The sequence below is a fragment of the Dermacentor albipictus genome, unplaced genomic scaffold, assembly GCF_038994185.2.
Source record: "Dermacentor albipictus isolate Rhodes 1998 colony unplaced genomic scaffold, USDA_Dalb.pri_finalv2 scaffold_28, whole genome shotgun sequence".
In the NCBI taxonomy this organism is placed as follows: Eukaryota; Metazoa; Arthropoda; class Arachnida; order Ixodida; family Ixodidae; genus Dermacentor; species Dermacentor albipictus.
The window spans coordinates 1,390,425-1,409,902 of record NW_027225582.1 but is presented as its reverse complement, the minus strand read 5'-3'; the positions used below and the strand labels follow the sequence as shown (position 1 = coordinate 1,409,902).

The window sequence follows — 19,478 nt, the reverse complement described above, 5'->3', positions numbered from 1 at the left end:
TTTTTATACTAATGAGTAGTTCTAACTGATTATAATCCCACTTTTCCATGGGATGTTTCTCTATTGCTTCCTCTATGCTGGCTGCTATATGCGCTATTTGTTCATAATTTGATTTTGCATATTCTTTTTGACTTCCCTGCATTTCTCTTTTGAGTAATGATCCCAATCGTAGTACGCTTATGATCACTTCCGTGGCTGTACTTCCCCTCTTCGTCTGTTTCCATTATTGCGAGCTTGCTATACATCCCCTGCAACATTAAGTAGTAGTCAATGGTCGTTTGCCTGTTACGGGATTCCCACGTGATTTGTCCCTTACACTTAGTTTCTCTATTTACTATAACTAGGTTGAGTTGCTCGTAGAAGTCTAGCATCAACTTCCCGTTACAATCTGTGTATCCATCTAGATCCTCGATGTGGCCATTCATGTCAGCCAGCAGACAAATATCGGCACCTTCTCCAAACTGCTTTATATCATCATTGAGACACTTCACTAGATCCTTGTTCTCTTGCCTGCATTTGTCCCCTGTCGCTAAATAAGCTACTGCTAGCCATGTCCTTTTACCAGCAATTGTACCTGATACCCAGACATGTTCTTTGCAAGTTGACTTTATTCTTTGCCAATTTGTTCCTTGATGTATCAGCATACCTGCTCCTCCTCCCTTCCTCTCTGTTATTGCTCTGTTGCTCCCTTCCCAGACGTAGCCTTCAGTAAACGGTGGGTGTTCTAGATCCCTGAGATGTGTTTCGCATAGCGCGTATACACCTACTTCCTCGTCCTTTAACTGCTGTTCTATTCCTAACCACTTCCCTCTCTTTCTACCGCCTTGCATGTTTGTGTACCTGATCCTGGTGTTAAATTTCTTTTTTGTAGTTTTCTTCCTGGACCTCCTAGTGGCCATTTTATTGGTGTCAGCCTCTATTGTTGCACCTTCTACATTGTTTCTACCTACCCCTACGCCCTGAGCCGCAGTGGACCCCCTAAAGAAGCTACTGCCCGGCCTACCAGGCGCCAGCCGATCTCGGCTCCTGGCCTTCCATTAAAGTGGATACCATTTCGTTTAAAGCCTCCGCCAAAGCCTGCTCTATGCACTTCTCTGTTTATGTCTGCCACTTCAAAGCCTTTCTCCTGGCCTAGCTTTCTCATCTCTTGATTAACAGCCACAACGTCCTTGGTAATTTCTCCATTCCGTCCTTGCACCTCCAGCACTGTGCATACCACAATCTGGACTTACTGTGCTATTGCCCTTAAATCGCCAACTCCCTCCGCTAATCTTTCCACTACTTTTGCGGCTTCACCATTCAGGACATCATTTAGCCCCGCCGCTACCACTACCAAATTGCGCTCTGCAACATTTTTGGAAAGCTCGCTTTTTGTCTCTCTCAGTACTGCGTCCATTGTTCTGCCTGGGAACGTCCTGACTGCTACCCGCTTATCACCCTTTACAGGCACCATTATAGCTTTTTAGCACCTACCCATATTTGAGTCACCACCGATAAGCACTAGGGTATTCCCTTCCTCCCTCTTAACTTCCAGATTATGCTGCCTCTTATTATTGACTATGACCTCATTCCTTGGGGTTAGCTTGTTCCGCTCCTCTCTTCGCGCCCACTGGCACCCCTGTGGCTGCAGCGTCGCCTCACTCGGGGCGTGTTGCGCTGCTTCACTATAACTATGCTGATTCACATGCGGCGAGCCGACGACCGCTTGCTCTGCCTCCCTGCCTCCCACTTCGCCTGTAGGGTCTATCCTACTTTCTGGGCTTTTGCCACCGACGTGATGTCTTGACCCATCATTCTCCGCTGCCCGCATCTCAAGCCACCTTTTCAGTTCAGCGCTCCTTTCCCTCTATTCCCCAAGCTCGGCCACGGTCCATAGTAATTGCTTGGCCTGGACTACTTTCGCCTGCAGTGCTACCTGCTTCTCCCGCTCCTCCCTCAGGTCTGCTTTAAGCTCTTCGAACTTGGCTGCCCAAGTTCCTTCCAGTTTTTGGACCGCTTCCCTCACACCCTCGCACAGCCTGCACGTAAAGCTAGACCCCTCTGCGTCTGTTAAACTCTGGAAACTGGTCTCGTCAAGGAAGCACCAGCGGAGGCACTCGTCGCACTGCACTTGCTCCCCGTCCCCCGCGGCCTTTCCTTTCTTCGGTTTCGTCGCTAGGCCTACATACCTAGGCTCAACGAGCAAGTCCGCCAAATCACTCGAGCAAAGCCGACCACCACCGCTATCCTGAACAAAAATAAATATTTAGCACTCCCTACCCCATGTAAGAATCACTTCGAAGAGCTAGCTGAGAGAACTAAATAAGCCTATAAAATAGGTCCCGCCTACCACTTAGGCCTAACGGGGGAACCGCCAGACTTAGACAAAGCCGGTATGTTTACTGCTCTTACAAGAATTCAAAATTTGCGCCCCTACTCCATGCGGATAATGAATACCTTCTTCCGCAAGCAGGATAGCCGAAAGTGGACGTGGAGGAGCTCGAATGGCAAGGCTAGAAATGAAATAGACTTTATACTCTGCGCTAACCCTGGCATCATAGAAGATGTGGACGTGCTCGGCAAAGTGCGCTGCAGTGACCATAGGATGGTAAGAACTCGAATTAGCCTAGACTTGAGGAGGGAACAGAAGAAACTGGTACATAAGAAGCCAATCAATGAATTGGCGGTAAGAGGGAAACTAGAGGAATTCCGGATCAAGCTACAGAACAGGTATTCGGCTTTAACTCAGGAAGAGGACCTTAGTGTTGAAACAATGAACGACAATCCTCTGGGCATCATTAAGGAGTGTACAATAGAAGATGGTGGTAACTCCATTAGACAGGAGGCCAGTAAGCTAACACAGGAGACGAAAGATCTGATCAAGAAAAACCAATACATGAAAGCCTCTAACCCTACAGCTAGAATAGAACTCGCAGAACTTTCGAAGTTAATCAACAAGCGTAACACAGCTGACATAAGGAAGTATAATATGGATAGAATTGAACATGCTCTCAGGGAATGGAGGAAGCCTAAAAACAGTGAAGAAGAAACTAGGAATAGGCAGGAATCAGATGTATGCGTTAAGAGATAAAGCCAGCAATATCATTACTAATATGGATGAGATAGTTCAAGTAGCTGAGGAGTTCTATAGAGATTTGTACAGTACCAGTGGCATCCACGATGATAATGGCAGAAAAAAATAGTCTAGAGGAATTTGAAATCCCACAAGTAACGCTGGAAGTAAAGAAAGCCTTGGGAGCTATGCAGAGGGGGAAGGCAGCTGGGGAGGATAAGGTAACAGCAGATTTGTTGAAGAATGGTGGGCAGATTGTTCTAGAAAAACTCGCCACCCTCTATACGCAATTCCTCATGACTTCGAGCGTACCGGAATCTTGGAAGAACGCTAACATAATCTTAATTCACAAGAAAGGGGACGCCAAAGACTTGCAAAATTATAGACCGATCAGCTTACTGTCCGTTGCTTACAAAGTATTTACTAAGGTCATCGGAAATAGAATCAGGAATACCTTAGACTTCTGTTAACCAAAGGACCAGGCTGGATTCCGTAAAGACTACTCAACAATAGACCATATTCACACTATCAATCAGATGCTAGAGAAATGTGCAGAATATAACCAACCCTTATATATAGCTTTCATTGATTACGAGGAAGCGTTTGATTCAGTCGAAACCTCAGCAGTCATGGAGGCATTACGGAATCAGGGTGTAGACAAGCCGTATGTAAAAATACTGAAAGATATCTATAGCGGCTCCACAGCCACCGTAGTCCTCCATAAAGAAAGCAACGAAATCCCAATAAAGAAAGGCGTCAGGCAAGGAGATACGATCTCTCCAACGTTATTCACAGCGTGTTTGCAGGAGGTATTCAGAGACCTGAATTGGGAAGAATTGGGGATAAAAGTTAATGGAGAATACCTTTGTAACTTATGACTCGCTGATGATATTGCCTTGCTTAGTAACTCAGGGGACCAATTGCAATGCATGCTCACTGACCTGGAGAGGCAAAGCAGAAGGGTGGGTCTAAAAATTAATCTGCAGAAAAATAAAGTAATTTTTGACAGTATCAGAAAAGAACAGCAGTTTACGATAGGTAGCGAGGCACTGGAAGTGGTAAAGGAATACATCTACTTAGACAGGTAGTGACCGCGGACCCGGATCATGAGACTGAAATGATCAGAAGAATAAGAATGGGCTGGGATGCGTTTGGCAGGCATTCTCAGATCATGAACCGCAGGTTGCCATTATCTCTGAAGAGAAAAGTCTATAACAGCTGCGTCTTACCAGTACTCACGTGCGGGGCAGAAACCTGGAGCCTGAAACCCGGATCAACTCTGTTGTCACAGAAAGATCATTCAGTCGCTATGGTGACATTGTGTCCCACAAGCGCCTTTCTCTTAGTGAAAAGAGTACAAAGCATCATCTGATGCTCAGCCACAACAGCTTCCTTCAGTTCTACATATGCAAGCATGTTTGGAGTCTGAAAGTTCTTAATAAACTGTTACATGTACCTTACGTCTGTTCAATGTTGTCGTGGAATTTTGCAGATTCCTTTATCTTGATTTGCAAAATTTCAAATTTTCCACCGCATAAGGTTAGGGGCTCTAATGATAGTTTGATGAGAACATTAAGTTCATTGCAGTGTACAGCCTAAATTTATGGACAGGATATACAGGAGGCCTCACGAAACATCAGTAAGTCGAAACGTTATTTCAGTTTTCCACAGAAACTGAAGTTTTAATAGGAAAAGGCAGTCTAAACAACTGCTTGACAAATTCGCTTAACCCAAGAAACAACATTTACAGTTGCGACAAAATATGAGGCAAAATATCGCACAAGCAATCTTACACATGGCTGTTGCCTCCTTTATGTTGTTCCCATAAAATTAAGCTCAGATGAAACCATCGTCTAGAATAGAACATGCAATTCAGGCTTGCATGCCATGATAAGTACCACATGCAAGTAGGGAATTATGTCCTATAGTGATTTTAGTTAGGATGCTTATTAAAAGAATGAACAGTAACAAACTAAATTTTACTGTAGGTAAGATAAGGACTGTTCGCTACTATTCTACCTCAATTTCACCTGATTTGCTCTTTTCAACTGCGTAGGATGACTAGATGAAGTTATCTGCCCACATATAAGGCAGTTGTCCAAAACTGATGAAACTTTACTACTTTTTAGCATTGTTGCCCTGAAATTTATTGGATTTTAATGCTCTGCTGAAGCTTTGGTAATGGTCTGAAAAATTGCACCCTCTGTAATGACATCAGTAATACCTGTGTCACACGGCCACATTTGGAAGGCCTTCCAGTCAACGGCCTTTGAAACGCCACAACTCTATCGACTCACAGCACTTTTGAAAGGCCGTTGAGTGGTTCAGGCGTTTCTCGCAAAATTGTGTGGCGCTGCGGATCTTTATTTTCGTTTTCATATCACGGAAAGTTAAACAACATTGAAACCATTTAAAAACACTATAATTTCTTTTATATTTGTTTATACATTTAAAAAAATATTGTTTATTTATTGCCATACATATATGTTTAATTTTTAAGTTGTTGAGTAGCGAAACTGCGGCAACGTCTGTGCCGCTCGATGCGGCTGCCGTTCTGGTGTGTGTTCGCACATGTCAAGTGGCAAAAACAGTTTATTGAATAATGAATAACAATCATATATAGTATTTTAAGAGCATTTGGTTTGATTTGTTCTTTCTAACCGTGAGTACGAGCACAATGTGAACGAGAAGGCATGTTCGCGCTGTTTCCGCTTCCGTTGCTCAAAGGCCATCGAGATTTCGATAGAGTTGTAAGGTGCTCCGTTGACTCAATAGACCTTTGACTCGGCGGCCTTCGAAACGGCCCGTGTGGCAGCTCGAACTTGACCTTTGAGTCAACTGACTATCGGTTGGAAGGCCTTCCAAACGCCCGTGTGACTAGGGTATAATTCTATTTTCTCTCTTTAGTTGGTATACATAAGGGCTTGTAATTGCTGCAGTTGCCGAGACTGCAGCTGTACATTTACTGATTTTTTTTTCACAGCGACACTAATTGGAAAGTACTATCAAATGCAAGCTTGGATATTCCACTCCGTCAACTTGTTAGCACAGTGTCGCAGTGGTCACAGTTATACCATGTAACTTTGAAGTTCCACATATAAAAGCTGTGTGTGTAAGGTTCGGTTGCATTGAATCTTGATCAGTTGTTGGGGAATTTTTCACACATGTGCTAGCTGGGTACAAGGACACTGTGGTGCCATTACTGGGAGTTCCTGCTTTGTGTGGAAAGTTGAATCGTGTGTCAGTGCCTGCTGCTGCATTGTCCTGTGCCTTGTTTTTGCTTGTACAGGCACACTGTTTAAAATTTTTTTTAATTTTATTTATTTAATTTTCACAGCTTGTAATAATTATTTTCACAGATGGTGGCCTAAAGTTCAGTTAAAGGGCTCCTGAACCACCCCTCGGGCTTGGTGAAATAATATAGCATACGCTGCTGTGAACATCTCGGCCAAGTTTTGCTGTCGTACGCAGTGCATGGAGCTCTCAAGCGCAGCGCAAAGTCACCTTTTTCTCAAGCGTTCTTTTTTCAACAGAAGCCTGCTCCTCATTCTCTTCTGGACACTTTATGTCTTAAATAAAGCGGATTCCCATATGCAGCTCCTATTGGTAGCTGCAATCTGCTACGTAGCCTAGATACCGCAGCCACCTTGGGGTCCCCCCACGAGTCCACACTGGCGAAGCGCACTGCGGCTCGCTGAGGACAACTGCATTTGGCTTACGTTTAGTGCATTGTAGGCACCAAACTCAGAAGCCATGGTGTCTACATTAACATCCAAAATGAAATTTGAACTGTACACTACAGTGACACTTCGAAGGCGGAACATTGGGGGCACGCCTGACTCTGCCATAGCCTTCCCAGTGCAAGGCATTGAAGAAGGAACGGGAGCTTGGCAGAGACCGTGGTTGATTGCCAGTAACTCGGCTTCTGCTGAACGCGTTGAAGTACTTTTTATGGCAAAGTATTTCTGAAATAGTCTATTTTCTCTTCAAATGCCTTTCTCCACTTCGGTAAAGAGTGGTTCAGGGCCCCTTTTAAAAATAGTTTATCACATATCACAACAAATTTCATGACTTGTGGTGCTGGTTTGTCATACTAAAGCTTTCTTTCTGCTTACCTCTGACAGCTGTGACAACAAAATTTTAGAGCAACTGCATCTACGTTTGGAAATAGTATCTGTAATAGCACAATAAACCAGGCTAGATACAATGCTTCAGTTTCATCCATTGTATAGGAAACAGTCTAATAGAATGTCGGTTTGTGTTTAGAGAGTTGGTCTCTTCTCTCTGTGTCAGTCTGTTTATTGTGCACAGGTATTGTGCACAGATATATTTATTGTGCTTGGAAGGACATCTTTAACTAGTGCACAGGTCACTTGTACTTCCAGTGCAACAATTCATGACCTTGCCTCTAACCATACTGCTAAAGCATCTTGCATTCTTTGTGTGCAGTTCTTCGATGATGCACCTATATTCAAAATTCCAGGGAGGAGATTTCCGGTGGACATCTACTACACCAAGGTACTTGCTTTGCCACAGTTTCTTTACCATGTTTGCATTTCTTTACCAGGGGTTTTGGCGAGATCCAAGCGCAGCCATGCCCCTCCATGTTGCTTTACACCTCTTGACAGGCTCCCGAGGCAGACTACCTGGACGCATGCGTGGTGACAGTGCTGCAGATCCACATCACGCAGCCGCTGGGTGACATCTTGGTCTTCCTCACAGGGCAAGAGGAAATTGAAGCTTGCCAGGAGATGCTCATGGTGAGAGAGTGGTGTGGCCCTCAGCTAAGGCTACTTTCTCAAGGCGTATTCATGTGAGGGAGAGATCTGGCTTTCCACTGTATGGGGAGAGTGCCAGATGAACCTATGGGTAAAGGAGGCTGGAGCATAGACCTCCAACTGCCTGGGGGCTCATCAAGAATGCATCCTTGACTGGCTCCTCATCAGGGCGATGTGAAAAATTTTTTGTTATATGGTGGAAGTTGTAAAGCATCATCCAGGGAGCATTCTACAGTGAAATCTCAATATAACAAACTTCAGGGAACCGTGGATAATTGTTCGTTATTATGAAAAGTCGTTATGGTGAAAGTCCCAAAAGTAACCATTCCGCCCATCAAACCATCAGTTTATCAGTTGTCACCGTATAAGCTATCCACAAAAACGTCACTGTTGGCTCTTGGCCCACGCTGTTGCTATTTTCCATAGAATCCACCACCATGCACCACCGCAGCACCATACATGGAGTGGCACACGAGATGCTGACACTGAGAAATACACCAAGAGAGAAGAAGCTTTATGTCACCTATAAAGCACTATGTTTCCTTTTGTTGGGTTATTTTTCACATTCCTTGCCATGGACACTGCAACTCTTGTCGAGGTAGACACCTGAACTATTCCAAATTGCAAGTCCATGTAAACGACAATGTCCGTAACCATGCGGCATCCCCGCGAGCATGGCGTTACATTTCTCCACATGCTTAACTGTTAGAACCGCAAAAAGAAATGCAAGAAAAAAAAGTGCTGTGCACAGAAAAAAGGGCACGAGAAGGAAGAAACACGCCTTTGTTTCTAGCCGACAGTTGCCTGGGTGGAGCATGCACTCGCAAAACCTGATGCGTTGCCAAAGAAAAGTTAAGTCCCCTGTTGTCATTTTTTTTTTCCCTCCGGCGCCATCTCGAGTTTTTCAAACCCGTGTACCGTGGTGTCCACTTTCTGCGCCTTGTCGTCTGCGAGCCTTCTGTTCTGGCTGCCGTAAAGGATACATGGAAATCGAAGAATCCCCAGATTTCTGAATATATTAGTTCGTAGTACTGAACCGTTGTTAAAATGACACGAAAACTCAAAGATGTTCATTGTTCTGAAAAGTTAATAGTACTGAAATATTTTTACATTGAAACTATAAGCAGTCGTCACGGAATTTCCAAAAATTTTGTTAGTCTGAAAAATTGGTAATGTGGTCTTTGTAGTAACGAGGTTTCGCTCTAACAAGAGACTTCTTTACCCCATAAGGGCTCATTTAAAAGAAATTAACGCTACCAAAATGACTCTTTCTTTTTATGACCTGAAATACTTCAATAACATGTTTAAAAACACAAAAATAACTCTGGAAACATTGTGCCACAAGGAATTCACGGGAGCACTGTCTCATCCATACTTTCTACTTCTTTGGACTCGCTGTCATCTAGAGTGTCATCTTTGTCTTTTGCGCTTGAAGAATGAAACACGAAGCGGACATCATGGTCACTTTTGCTATCTCCATTATCTGACGAATAGCATTCAGGGTGTCTACCAACCGGGAAAACCGGGAAAATTGGCTATTTAAATAGTCTGGAAATACTCAGGGAATTTCTGCTGGTGTATTTGTAAAACTCAGTATTTCTGTGGAAATACTGGTGGTTGCGCTTGTGGATTTTTCGACTATGCCATTTAATTGTGCCACCTTCTGGTGCGAGAACTACTACTATGGAAATGGAAACTCGAGCTTCTGATTTCCATCTGTAAAATAGCATGCGAAGAGGGCTCTGTGGATATCTACAGTGACACGTGTAAACCCTGACGGCTCATTGTGGTAGCCAACAGAGAATTCTCGAATCTGCGGGGCGTACTTCATCACCGGCAAGCTTTCTTTAAAAAAAAAATCAAATCACCATCGTGTCATAACTGCCCTCTGTCAAACGTAGGCCGGCCGTCGAAGCTGATAAATCATCCGGAGTATAGTATGTGCCGGCATTTTCATGTACGGCAAGACTCCAGGTGAGGCTGCTGTACGGCGGCACATCTGCTGCATGAAAAGGCAAAGAGCCTGCAAACTTAAGTAGACAAACGTGCTATGAAGAAAATTTGTATTGCTACCCTATGGGTCACGATGTTACGTCACCATGAATAGGGACTGCGAAAGGAGTGTAGGATCACCTTAGAGTATTTATTCGAGTTCTCTCAGCTCTGCATCCTTCTGGGGCCGTCTCTAGTTTGGTTGCCTTGTTACCATAGGCGCTTGCATAAGGCCTACAACACGTAGTCGTGCCGACGTGAACGTGGTTCTTTGTCACGTCGGCTAGCTTGTTATCCGCCGTCCATGTTCTGCATGTTTTAATGAATGTTTCATCGCTGGCCCTGTTTCGTAAACCTTGGTATGCACACTAACAGGACAACGTGAGCCGAACCGCGCCCCCCCCCCCTTCCTTTTCCTCTCTGCTTCTTCTACCCCCCCCCCCCCTTTTTTGGGGCACACGATTTTGCACTGTGCGCTGCTTTGAGTTGCAGGCAGCCACACTGCTAAAATTTTTTAATGTAATTAAATGCAGCACACAAGTTATTTTATGAAGCCGATGGACTAAATCGCTCAGTCAACTGTATTTGCTTGTGACACACACGTGTCATTGCATTGTTGCGCAACAATGTGGTCCACTAGCATTTGCGCTTACTGGAAAGCTGACAAGACCTGAAACTTAGAGGCATCAAAAATGTGGTAGTAATACTGTAGTTAATGATCTGAGTATAAAGAAATTTGCGACATTATTTTAACAATTTCTAAAAGTATCTAAACATTATTGCTTGGCTGTATACATAACACATTGTGTTATGTATTAACTGTACAGGAGCTGCCAACAACACCACGTACACGCCGCCTGTCTCAATGACAACTTGCGCGTCGCTCGTACCAGTCAGTCCACCTTCTGAACCAGCTGTGGGGAAGCTTATAATTTTATTTGCCACGTAGCCTTCGTCATGTAGCGCCCAGCCTCGATGCGCCTGAGGAACGGTCGAAGTGCTCGAGGACGGATACCGCCAAACGCCGTCGTTCGTTTTGGAGCACTGCGAGAAGTCATGTGTGCGCAAACGGGGGGGTATTGCCTTCTGCAGTCATTATTCACGCACTGACTGAAACCAATTCAATAAAGCACTGAAACAACACACAAAGCGGGTCGTATCGATACGCGGAGCACGATACGCAGAGCACAGACTGCACGCTAGCGTCGGTCTTGTTTTCCAACCAAACGGCGTGGCGCGAGGGTCATTGTTTTCCCTGCAGGTAGCGCTCACAATTTTGAAATCGGTCAATTCGCACGGCTTCACGGCGCCACCACATACTAGTGTATATTGCCCTGGCTGCAGGTCTGAAATGGCATTAGTGAAAGCCACCACCGCCGCCATTTTGATTATCGTGCCGCCTCGGAACAGGTGCTCTCGCACGCAGATCCGCTGGCAGCCGTAGCCACCACCCCGCAACGTTAGGCCTAGCTGCTTCTACGTTCGCTAGTTTGCCGTGCGGTGCCGTGTTTTTCATGGGACTCTTGCATTGCCCAGGGGGCGCTGTGAAAAAGGTGCTAAAAAGCGCCCTCTGTGCTAAAATGGGTCGTACCAAGCTCGGTCGTCTGCTTCGGAAAGCACGTTTACAATATGGACCCGCCACTTTCGGTTGTGTTGTTTCACGGCCTGCAGCGAATATCGGGCGCCGAAGATTTTTTCAGGGGTGGCACGCCGCGTAAAGGCAAGAAATTATGTAGTGCCGAATACGTGTGCGCCGTTCAAGAATTAGGCGGCGAAGTTTTAGCACTGTGTCAAACGCAAGTGAAGCGAGACGCGTACGAAGTGGAACTTCAGGTAAGGTTTGCACGCTAGCTGCTAGATTCAGGCACACAAACGCGAGGAAATGTTTGCTCTAAATTCATCCACAGCAGCGATAAGCAGCAGTGGCGTAGCCAGAAATTTCGTTCGGGGGGGGGCTCACTGTGCAGCCCGGCCTGATATATATATATATATATATATATATATATATATATATATATATATATATATATAGTAAAAGCTCGTTAATTCGAACCGCAAGGGGAAGCCGCTTCAGTTCGAATTAACGAAAGTTCGAACTAACGAAAGTGAAGGAGAGCAACAGTACACTGCGATTTGGAAGCAGTAGGGAATGTCAGAAATTTGGCGTGTCAGAAAGTGATGGCGTGTGCCGCGGGCACACGCCATCTTCAAGTCGAAGCTCTCGGTCCGACTGTGCCACACCACCGATGTCCACCGAAACGAACGTTAGCCGAGGCTTAACACCATCACAATGAATCGCGACGGCCGATACCTCCTAAGCTGAAAACAGAGGTACACAACCGATGAAGACTGCCGAGACAAAGACGCCGAACATGAGAAGGTGGCGAAGGCCCCGATTCGTTGGTTCTTGATTGCAAGCGCAGCTGCGACGTACTTGATTCGCTGTGTTTTGGCGCTTGCCGTGCCATCGCCGCACAGCATTAGCAGCTGTACAATATTTGCAAAGCCTCCGAGATTCGCAACGGGCAAGGAGTCTCGGAGGTTACGTAGAACGGAGAGGCGGCAGCCGCCGCTGCCTTCTGGCTGACCTTGCGTCAGTTATATTTTTTTCCGATTTTGCCTTCTCTCGCCGTTCTCTCCGTTTAGGAGGCAATACAGCCTTGTGTGTAGGCAGTAGGCGCGTTTCTCTGGCCGTGTGCCAGGTGAGCGTAGTTCGAATTATCCGTGAGGGAACCTTCTCGCGTTCGAATTAACGGACTTTTTTATACATAGACTTCTGTGGAGCTTGGTCGGACCAAATCGTACAGTTCGAATTATCCATAAATTCGAATTATTAAAGTTCGAATTAACGAGCTTTCACTGTATATATATATATATATCTGTCATTCAACAACCTTGTTTACATTGTTGTATGTACATATGCAACGACCAGGGGAAAATATCAATGACGCTTTCCTTTGTTAGAATGTATTGCGCAGGAGCAGCTGTCACCGGTTGTGCATTGCGAGTACTTGCTCCGAAATTACAGTCGCAACAGAGAGCACATATAAAAAGCAGGAGTTCTGGAACATATACGAGGGCGAGTTAAATGAAAGTGAGCCAATGCGAATATATGACAAACGGGGTACTTTATTTAAAAGTAGTCACCATGAGTATTTAGACACTTGTCCTACTAACGAGTCGCGTAATTCCCATCTCATAAAACTCCTTGGGTTGCTGCCTCAAAAATCTGTAAATGACTACACGTCATCTTCCGACACGAATCTGGTTCCCTTGAGCAGTTTCTTCAAATTTCACCAAATGTGGAAGACGCAAGGCAACAGGTCTGGGCTGCATGAGGGATGTTGCAGCGTTTCCCACTTGAACTTTGCCAGTTTTGTATTAACCACAACAGCGACGTGGGAAGGGGCAATGTCGTGAAGCAAGATGTCCCCAATGCTCAATTTTCCACGTCGTTTGTTCTTAGTTGCGACACGCAGCCGATCCGATCTTTCACAATATCTGAAACGATTTAGAGGCTCTCCAGGTTTAGGAAATTCGATTAATAGTGGCCCCTAACGATCTAAAAAGAAGTCAACGCTTTTCCGGCATAAATGACAGCCTTTGTTTTCCTTGGGAGTGGTGAATTCAAATATTTCCACTCTAAGATTTGCCATAGTGTTTCAGGCTAGTAGTAGCGGCACCATGAGTCATCCCCGGTCACAATTGCAGACAAAAAGTCGTCACCCTCATCTGGGGTTCTTTGACGTGCACTTAAATCTAAGTACACGGGTGTTTTCGCCTCCATCGAAATGCAGCCGCCGTGACCGGGATTCGATCCCGCGACGTCGTGCTCAGCAGCCGAACACCATAGCCACTGAGCAACTACGGCCTTTTCAATTGTGTTGGGGGTGATTGCACGGTGGCTTTGGCCCGGCCATGGATCGTCTTTGTAACTTTCATGTGCTTCTTTGAACAGTTTGCTACAACGCTTCTTAGGCGCCAATGAAACGCAATGTTCAACGCATACGGCAGCCATACGGCGAATAATTTCTTTTTGGGAAACATCTTCATTTGTCAAAAACCTCACGACACCAAGCTGTTCAACTTTTGAAGTGTCCATTATGTCACGCAACCATGTTCAACCCCGTGTATGAGAGCTTTAAAGAATATTTAACCTCACCTCTGCATGTCGCTTGTAAATGAGATGCGTATGTGCTACGCGCATGCCTCGAAAATAATGAACCGAACCATTATTGCGCGGGGCGGGTTGTCTCACTTTCATTTGACTCGCCTTCGTACATTAGAAATGCGAATTCATACAATGGAATATACAAATGTGAAGATACAGCTTGATACAGGGTAAAAAATTGTCACTGGAAACAATGTTCACTGCGCATATGCACAAAACCTCGCAACAAGATATTCAAATATACGCATACGTCACCAATAAATCTACGTACCTAAGAAAAAGTCACTATATATAATGCGTCAAACAAGGCAAATAAATAGGTTGCGCAACCACAGATTCACAGATCACAGCACCCCCCCCCCCTTCCCTCCACTCCCAAAATGTATCGCGTGCGACGGAAGGCGGCGCGCTTCCTCCCCGCTTTTCTCCCTTGCGCACACCAGACTCAGCCACCATCGTCGGCTCAACCCCTCCTCTTCCCCCCCGCACGCTTTCACTCGCACATAGAGCATGCGGCGCGCGGTCACGATGTTATCGCCCTTGGCCTTTATTTATACGGAACATGAGGGCAACGACAGGAATGCGCCTGGAGTCCTCATAGAGCTGCCATCGCAATAATAAAATAGTATCCGGCAACTGAAGCGTCCCGTCGCCCATTACTTTCGGCAAAAGAAGTAACAAAATCGAACTTTCCCCATGCGAAAATTCGCTGCGCCGCAACAATGTCTTCTTTTTTTGTGTGTGTGGGCGAGGGGTGGCGAAATAGAATAACGCAATGGAAAGCATGTTGGCTACAATCGAATGCCTACTTTGGGCACCTAGTGTGGCTACCGAAGGAATATCGAAGAAAACGTGTGACGCTTGGTCCACAGAGAACCATACGCATACTGCTCGGTATCCTACACCGGCGAGACAAAATTTTCCGGAGAGGTTGCGCTCAAGCGCACGCGTTGCAATCCATCGAGTCCCCGCAATGCTGGCGGCGAGCGACTATGCATTGTTTCTTTTTCTCGTCTGCTAGCCAGAAAGCGTCCAAAACTCTGCCAGGCGAAAATGCAGTCGGCCAGAGAAAAACAAACGCGCAGCCAAGTGCGCCGCGCGGTTATCGATGCAGCACGAGAAAAACGCATGCGCTCTGGCTGGATCGGCAGCCCGCGGGTTGCGAGAACAAACAAAAAAAATTAAAAAGAAATGAGAAAGAGGCTCAATATATCCTCGCGAATAAAAGTCTAGGTAGAAAAATAAATAAGAACTTAGTTACAATGGTGGCTTTAGTGTCTTGACATGGATGCTTTGGCGCAGGTGAAAAACATGTGTATATTCTTTTCTGTGACCTGACGGCACAAATGAACTACCACAACGCTTTGTCTCATCGGACCTCGCTGCGTGCTTTGTCAACTTGTCTGATAGTATGTTGATTTGGCTTGTCTCGTTGTATAGCCCGATGTACGACATTAAAAAAGTCGATGCACCTTTGGCGTCAAATGTTTACAACAGCATTAAACCCAAAAAGTTCCGGAATTGAAAATCTAAAGCACGACTTTGAAAATGTCAGTGGACCTTTCGCATCAAAATGTTATGAGAACTTTATACCCAGAACGTTTCAGAATCGAAATCCAAGCGCTCCGTAGATTCCGCGGCCTCCGCGAGATGCCGAGACGAGCCCGCTCGCCTTCAAAACGTCCTTGAAATTTTGTGCCCGGTGGGGCTCCTTGCGTTACGATATGTGACTTCTGATGCATGGACGTTGCCCAGAAATCCAGCCCGATTTAGCAATGTTCGCGCTCAAATGCCTTTTAGAGCGTGAATTAAGGACATTCTAGACAAAATCGAGCATGATTTCTGGCGCCGGGAGTTGTTTTGGTCGGAGGCACATGACAGCACGAAAAAATTTCGGGGGGGGGCTGAAGCCCCATAAGCCCCCCCCCCCCCCCCCCCCTGGCTACGCCCCTGATAAGCAGACATCATGTGTACGGAACTGCTCGAGCACGACGGTGCGCGCCGCGATGTACGAACTGCTCGAGCGCACGATCGTACGCGCCGCGACGGCAGTGGTCTTTCGACATGCCGCGAAACGGCGGGCCTCCTGCAATCTTTGTTGACTGCATGCCGCTAAACAAGTAGTTATGCCTGAGTTGTAGTAGCGGCCATCTGTCCCTTTTAGTAACTGGTAATAACATGCAATGCATATGAGCTCGCACGTGCGTGCGAATCGCGCTGCAGCGCGAGCTCGTGCGCTGCTCGCTTGATGTAGGTTTTAATGACAACGCTCGAACATCGATGTGCTGCAATCAATACTGCCTTGCTGCGCTGCCTCAACGTGCTGGCTTGAGATCAAGGATGAGCGCATTTAACTCTCTTAACCTGTGCTGCTCGTAGTGGAGTAAATTGTCATCGAATGAGCCCGACCATTTGTGCTCATTTGCACACACCTGGTCACTTCACCGCTTCGCATCGGTCGAATTGTTAATTGTCGCTGTGGCCGGGTCTCGAATCGTGAATTACCAGCCATGCCTGCTGCTATGTCGGTCTGCTGGCGGGACTGTAGGTGCAAAAGACCGAACTTTAGAACGCAGATAATCTAGCAAGCTTCAAGACAGGCGAAGCAGTCAGTATGGCGCGAAGTTTCGCTTACTCAGCGCGACGAACTGCAGCTATGCAGCGCGCCCGACGCTCCACTTCGTGAGGCCTTGAAGGAAAGCGGTAGAATCTGATGTTGGGATTCAGGCCTTCTTGTTCATGGCAGCCCACGACGCAGAAGTAATGACGGTGACGCCTTTTCGAGGCTGGGCTTGGTCTCTCCGGTTCGGCGTCACCGATTCCTTCTGCTCCTAGCATTACGTCGCACGGCACACGGAGAGTCTGTTTTCGTTAAACTATAGGCTGCAGCGAGTTCGCAGCGTGGTCGGCGTGGTCTGTGAGAAGCGACAAGCCTTTTCGCACTCGCAACAGGGCAGAAAAAAGTGCGAATCGACGCAAAATTAACTCGGCCTAGAAACGTGCTTCGCCACAGCCAGGGTTCAATACGACCCAAGCTGGTACGACCCAGATGTCGTTTCCCGCGCCGCCACCAGGCGCCGCTACTATACCTCAAACTCCAGCGTAAGACGTCCATTGAAAGAATTCGCCGCTGGCAGCAACGGCACCGACTAGGCCTTTGTAATCCTCGCGATTGGCTCTGAAGCTCGCAACCCGCCGTGGTTGCTCAGTGGCTATGGTGTTGGGCTGCTGAGCACGAGGTCGCGGGATCGAATCCCGGCCACGGCGGCCGCATTTCGATGGGGGCGAAATGCGAAAACACCCGTGTGCTTAGATTTAGGTGCACGTTAAAGAACCCCAGGTGGTCAAAATTTCCGGAGTCCTCCACTACGGCGTGCCTCATAATCAGAAGGTGGTTTTGGCACGTAAAACCCCAAATATTATTATATATATGAAGCTCGCAAAGCACAACGCGTTGGGTAATGCCAGTCTTCAAAAGTTAGCTTCGCCTCAATACAGAAATGTTACGCGGTGAAGCATAACAAGCGTGTCAAGGGGCAATTGTCACGGGACATAGTATGTATTCCTTAATTATACACGCTTGCACCCCCGTCTCCTGTCACAGTATGAGCACCGAGATGCCTAATCAGTGTACTGGCAGGCCTTAAGAGCTTTTTCGGACGTGCCTGTTGCCTTAACTCTTTCGTTACCGCAAGAAAATGCTAGTTTTTTATAGGTCTCCGAAAAAAATATTTACCACTACAAATAATATATTAGCACACAATGCACCATAGAATATTGTGCATAATGAAATTCTCTTTCCAAAAACATACATTGCCAAACAAAAAAATTTTTAGGTAAAACAAAAATTCTAGAAAGTACCATTCTTACTGTCAGTCAATTGATGAGAACAACAATAAAAAAACGATATCTGCTAAAACATTAATATCAAAGAAAATTCCGAATATACATTTCAAAAATAAATAGCCCAGGAATAGTGCCTGAAAAAATGAATGCTCAGTACACTGCCGTTCTTTGGATACAAAAAAGAAACTAAGACCAGTTCATCGCTCATGCCATGTAGTGAAGCAGGTCCTGGGTTTTGTGAAGCATAGGTGTACTCCGCACTTTTCCCACAAAATGTCTGGTATTTGTTCATCTTTGCGGTCCTCGTAACACATTTTACAGCTCCGTTTTTTCGACATCTTCTGAGGATGGTCCAATGAGAAACCCAAGGAGCATACTTCACCAGTTCGTCTAGAGTCATGCACCTCTTCCAGGGCCAATCGCTCTCAGCCTAGCTGGGCAACTACAAGATCATGCATCCAAGCATATCTGTTTGATTTTTGCAGATTGTCTTTATCACTTCTGCAGAGAAGAAGAGTAGAAAGAAATCCCATGCCGTTGCAAACTGTCTGGCGCTGATCCACAGTACTGCGCCAAGATGTGCTATGGGTGGCCTTCTTGGCGTGAACGGAAGTTTCTTTGCTGCTGATGGCAGCGCATCATAACCAAGCGAAGTACGTATACACCCTGAAGATAATCATGAGAGCTCTCAGGTCGTGCAAAAATATCAGCAGATAAGTGCGCATGGGGAAGGAGACTGCTCAAGGCCGTAACGGAAACTCGCTGGTGAACAGTTGCGGATATCTCATGCTTACTCAAAACATCGTCACTGTCAGAGCTTGAATCTGCTTTGCTGTCATCTTCGGAATCATAACTCGAGTCCTCATCACTGAATTCTAGTGCGGGTGCAGCAGAGTTTTTTAAGCACAACACTTTTCTCGCGACGCAGCCATGCCGGATGACGCCATGGGAGCCACTTTCAATACCAGAGCAGTGACACCGGCAGCGCCCCTTGCCTGGATTTTACGAGAGAAGCGAAACCGATACTCTTGGAAACTGATTGAAACTGCCAGGTCAACATGCGAGACATGTGGCGTACCTTCAGAAATAAATTTTCGTGAAATAAAACGACTCGGACTCCAAACCAAAGCTCACTAGTGAACAGCTGGCGTCATTTTCGGTTAATTATCACCGCTCAGCACTGTTGGACGGCAAAGCCGGCAATAAAATTTAATTCTTGACTTACTGGGAGTCATTTGATTACAATATTTTGATGCTAGTGCAGTGTAATCGTGAGCGACATGATTTTTTCTCAAGCGCGGCAGAAGGGGACGGCCACGCCTCTCACTACAACATAAGCGTATTCATTCGCGAGAAGGTCCATCAAAAATCACGACACACTGGAGCACGAAAATTTTAACTGCTTCTGAAAGTTCAGTGCCTGTGCTTACTACTGGATGGCCTCAAGTGGATATGAAACGGCTCCAACATGTTGAAATCGGCGATCTAAAGTATCAGTCACCGGTGATCGATTTTAATATGCATGGTAACAACAGAGTTAAGGGACAGTTTAAGTCATGCATTCATTTTTTTTTTTTTTTGGACTGCCCGATTTTTCGGATGTTTTCGCAGCTCCTAGGGAGTCCGAAAAATCGGACAT

General features: G+C 46.1%; 1 protein-coding gene across 1 annotated transcript in view; it reads left to right on the top strand.

The window, feature by feature from the left end:
• The window catches only part of l(2)37Cb (lethal (2) 37Cb), a 298,164-nt gene that overhangs the window by 182,367 nt on the left and 96,319 nt on the right, over positions 1-19,478 (top strand). Inside the window, exons 14-15 of the mRNA XM_070529703.1 lie at positions 7,502-7,570; positions 7,681-7,812. Coding sequence (XP_070385804.1) covers positions 7,502-7,570; positions 7,681-7,812 — 201 coding nt within the window. The remainder of the gene's footprint in view (positions 1-7,501; positions 7,571-7,680; positions 7,813-19,478) is intronic.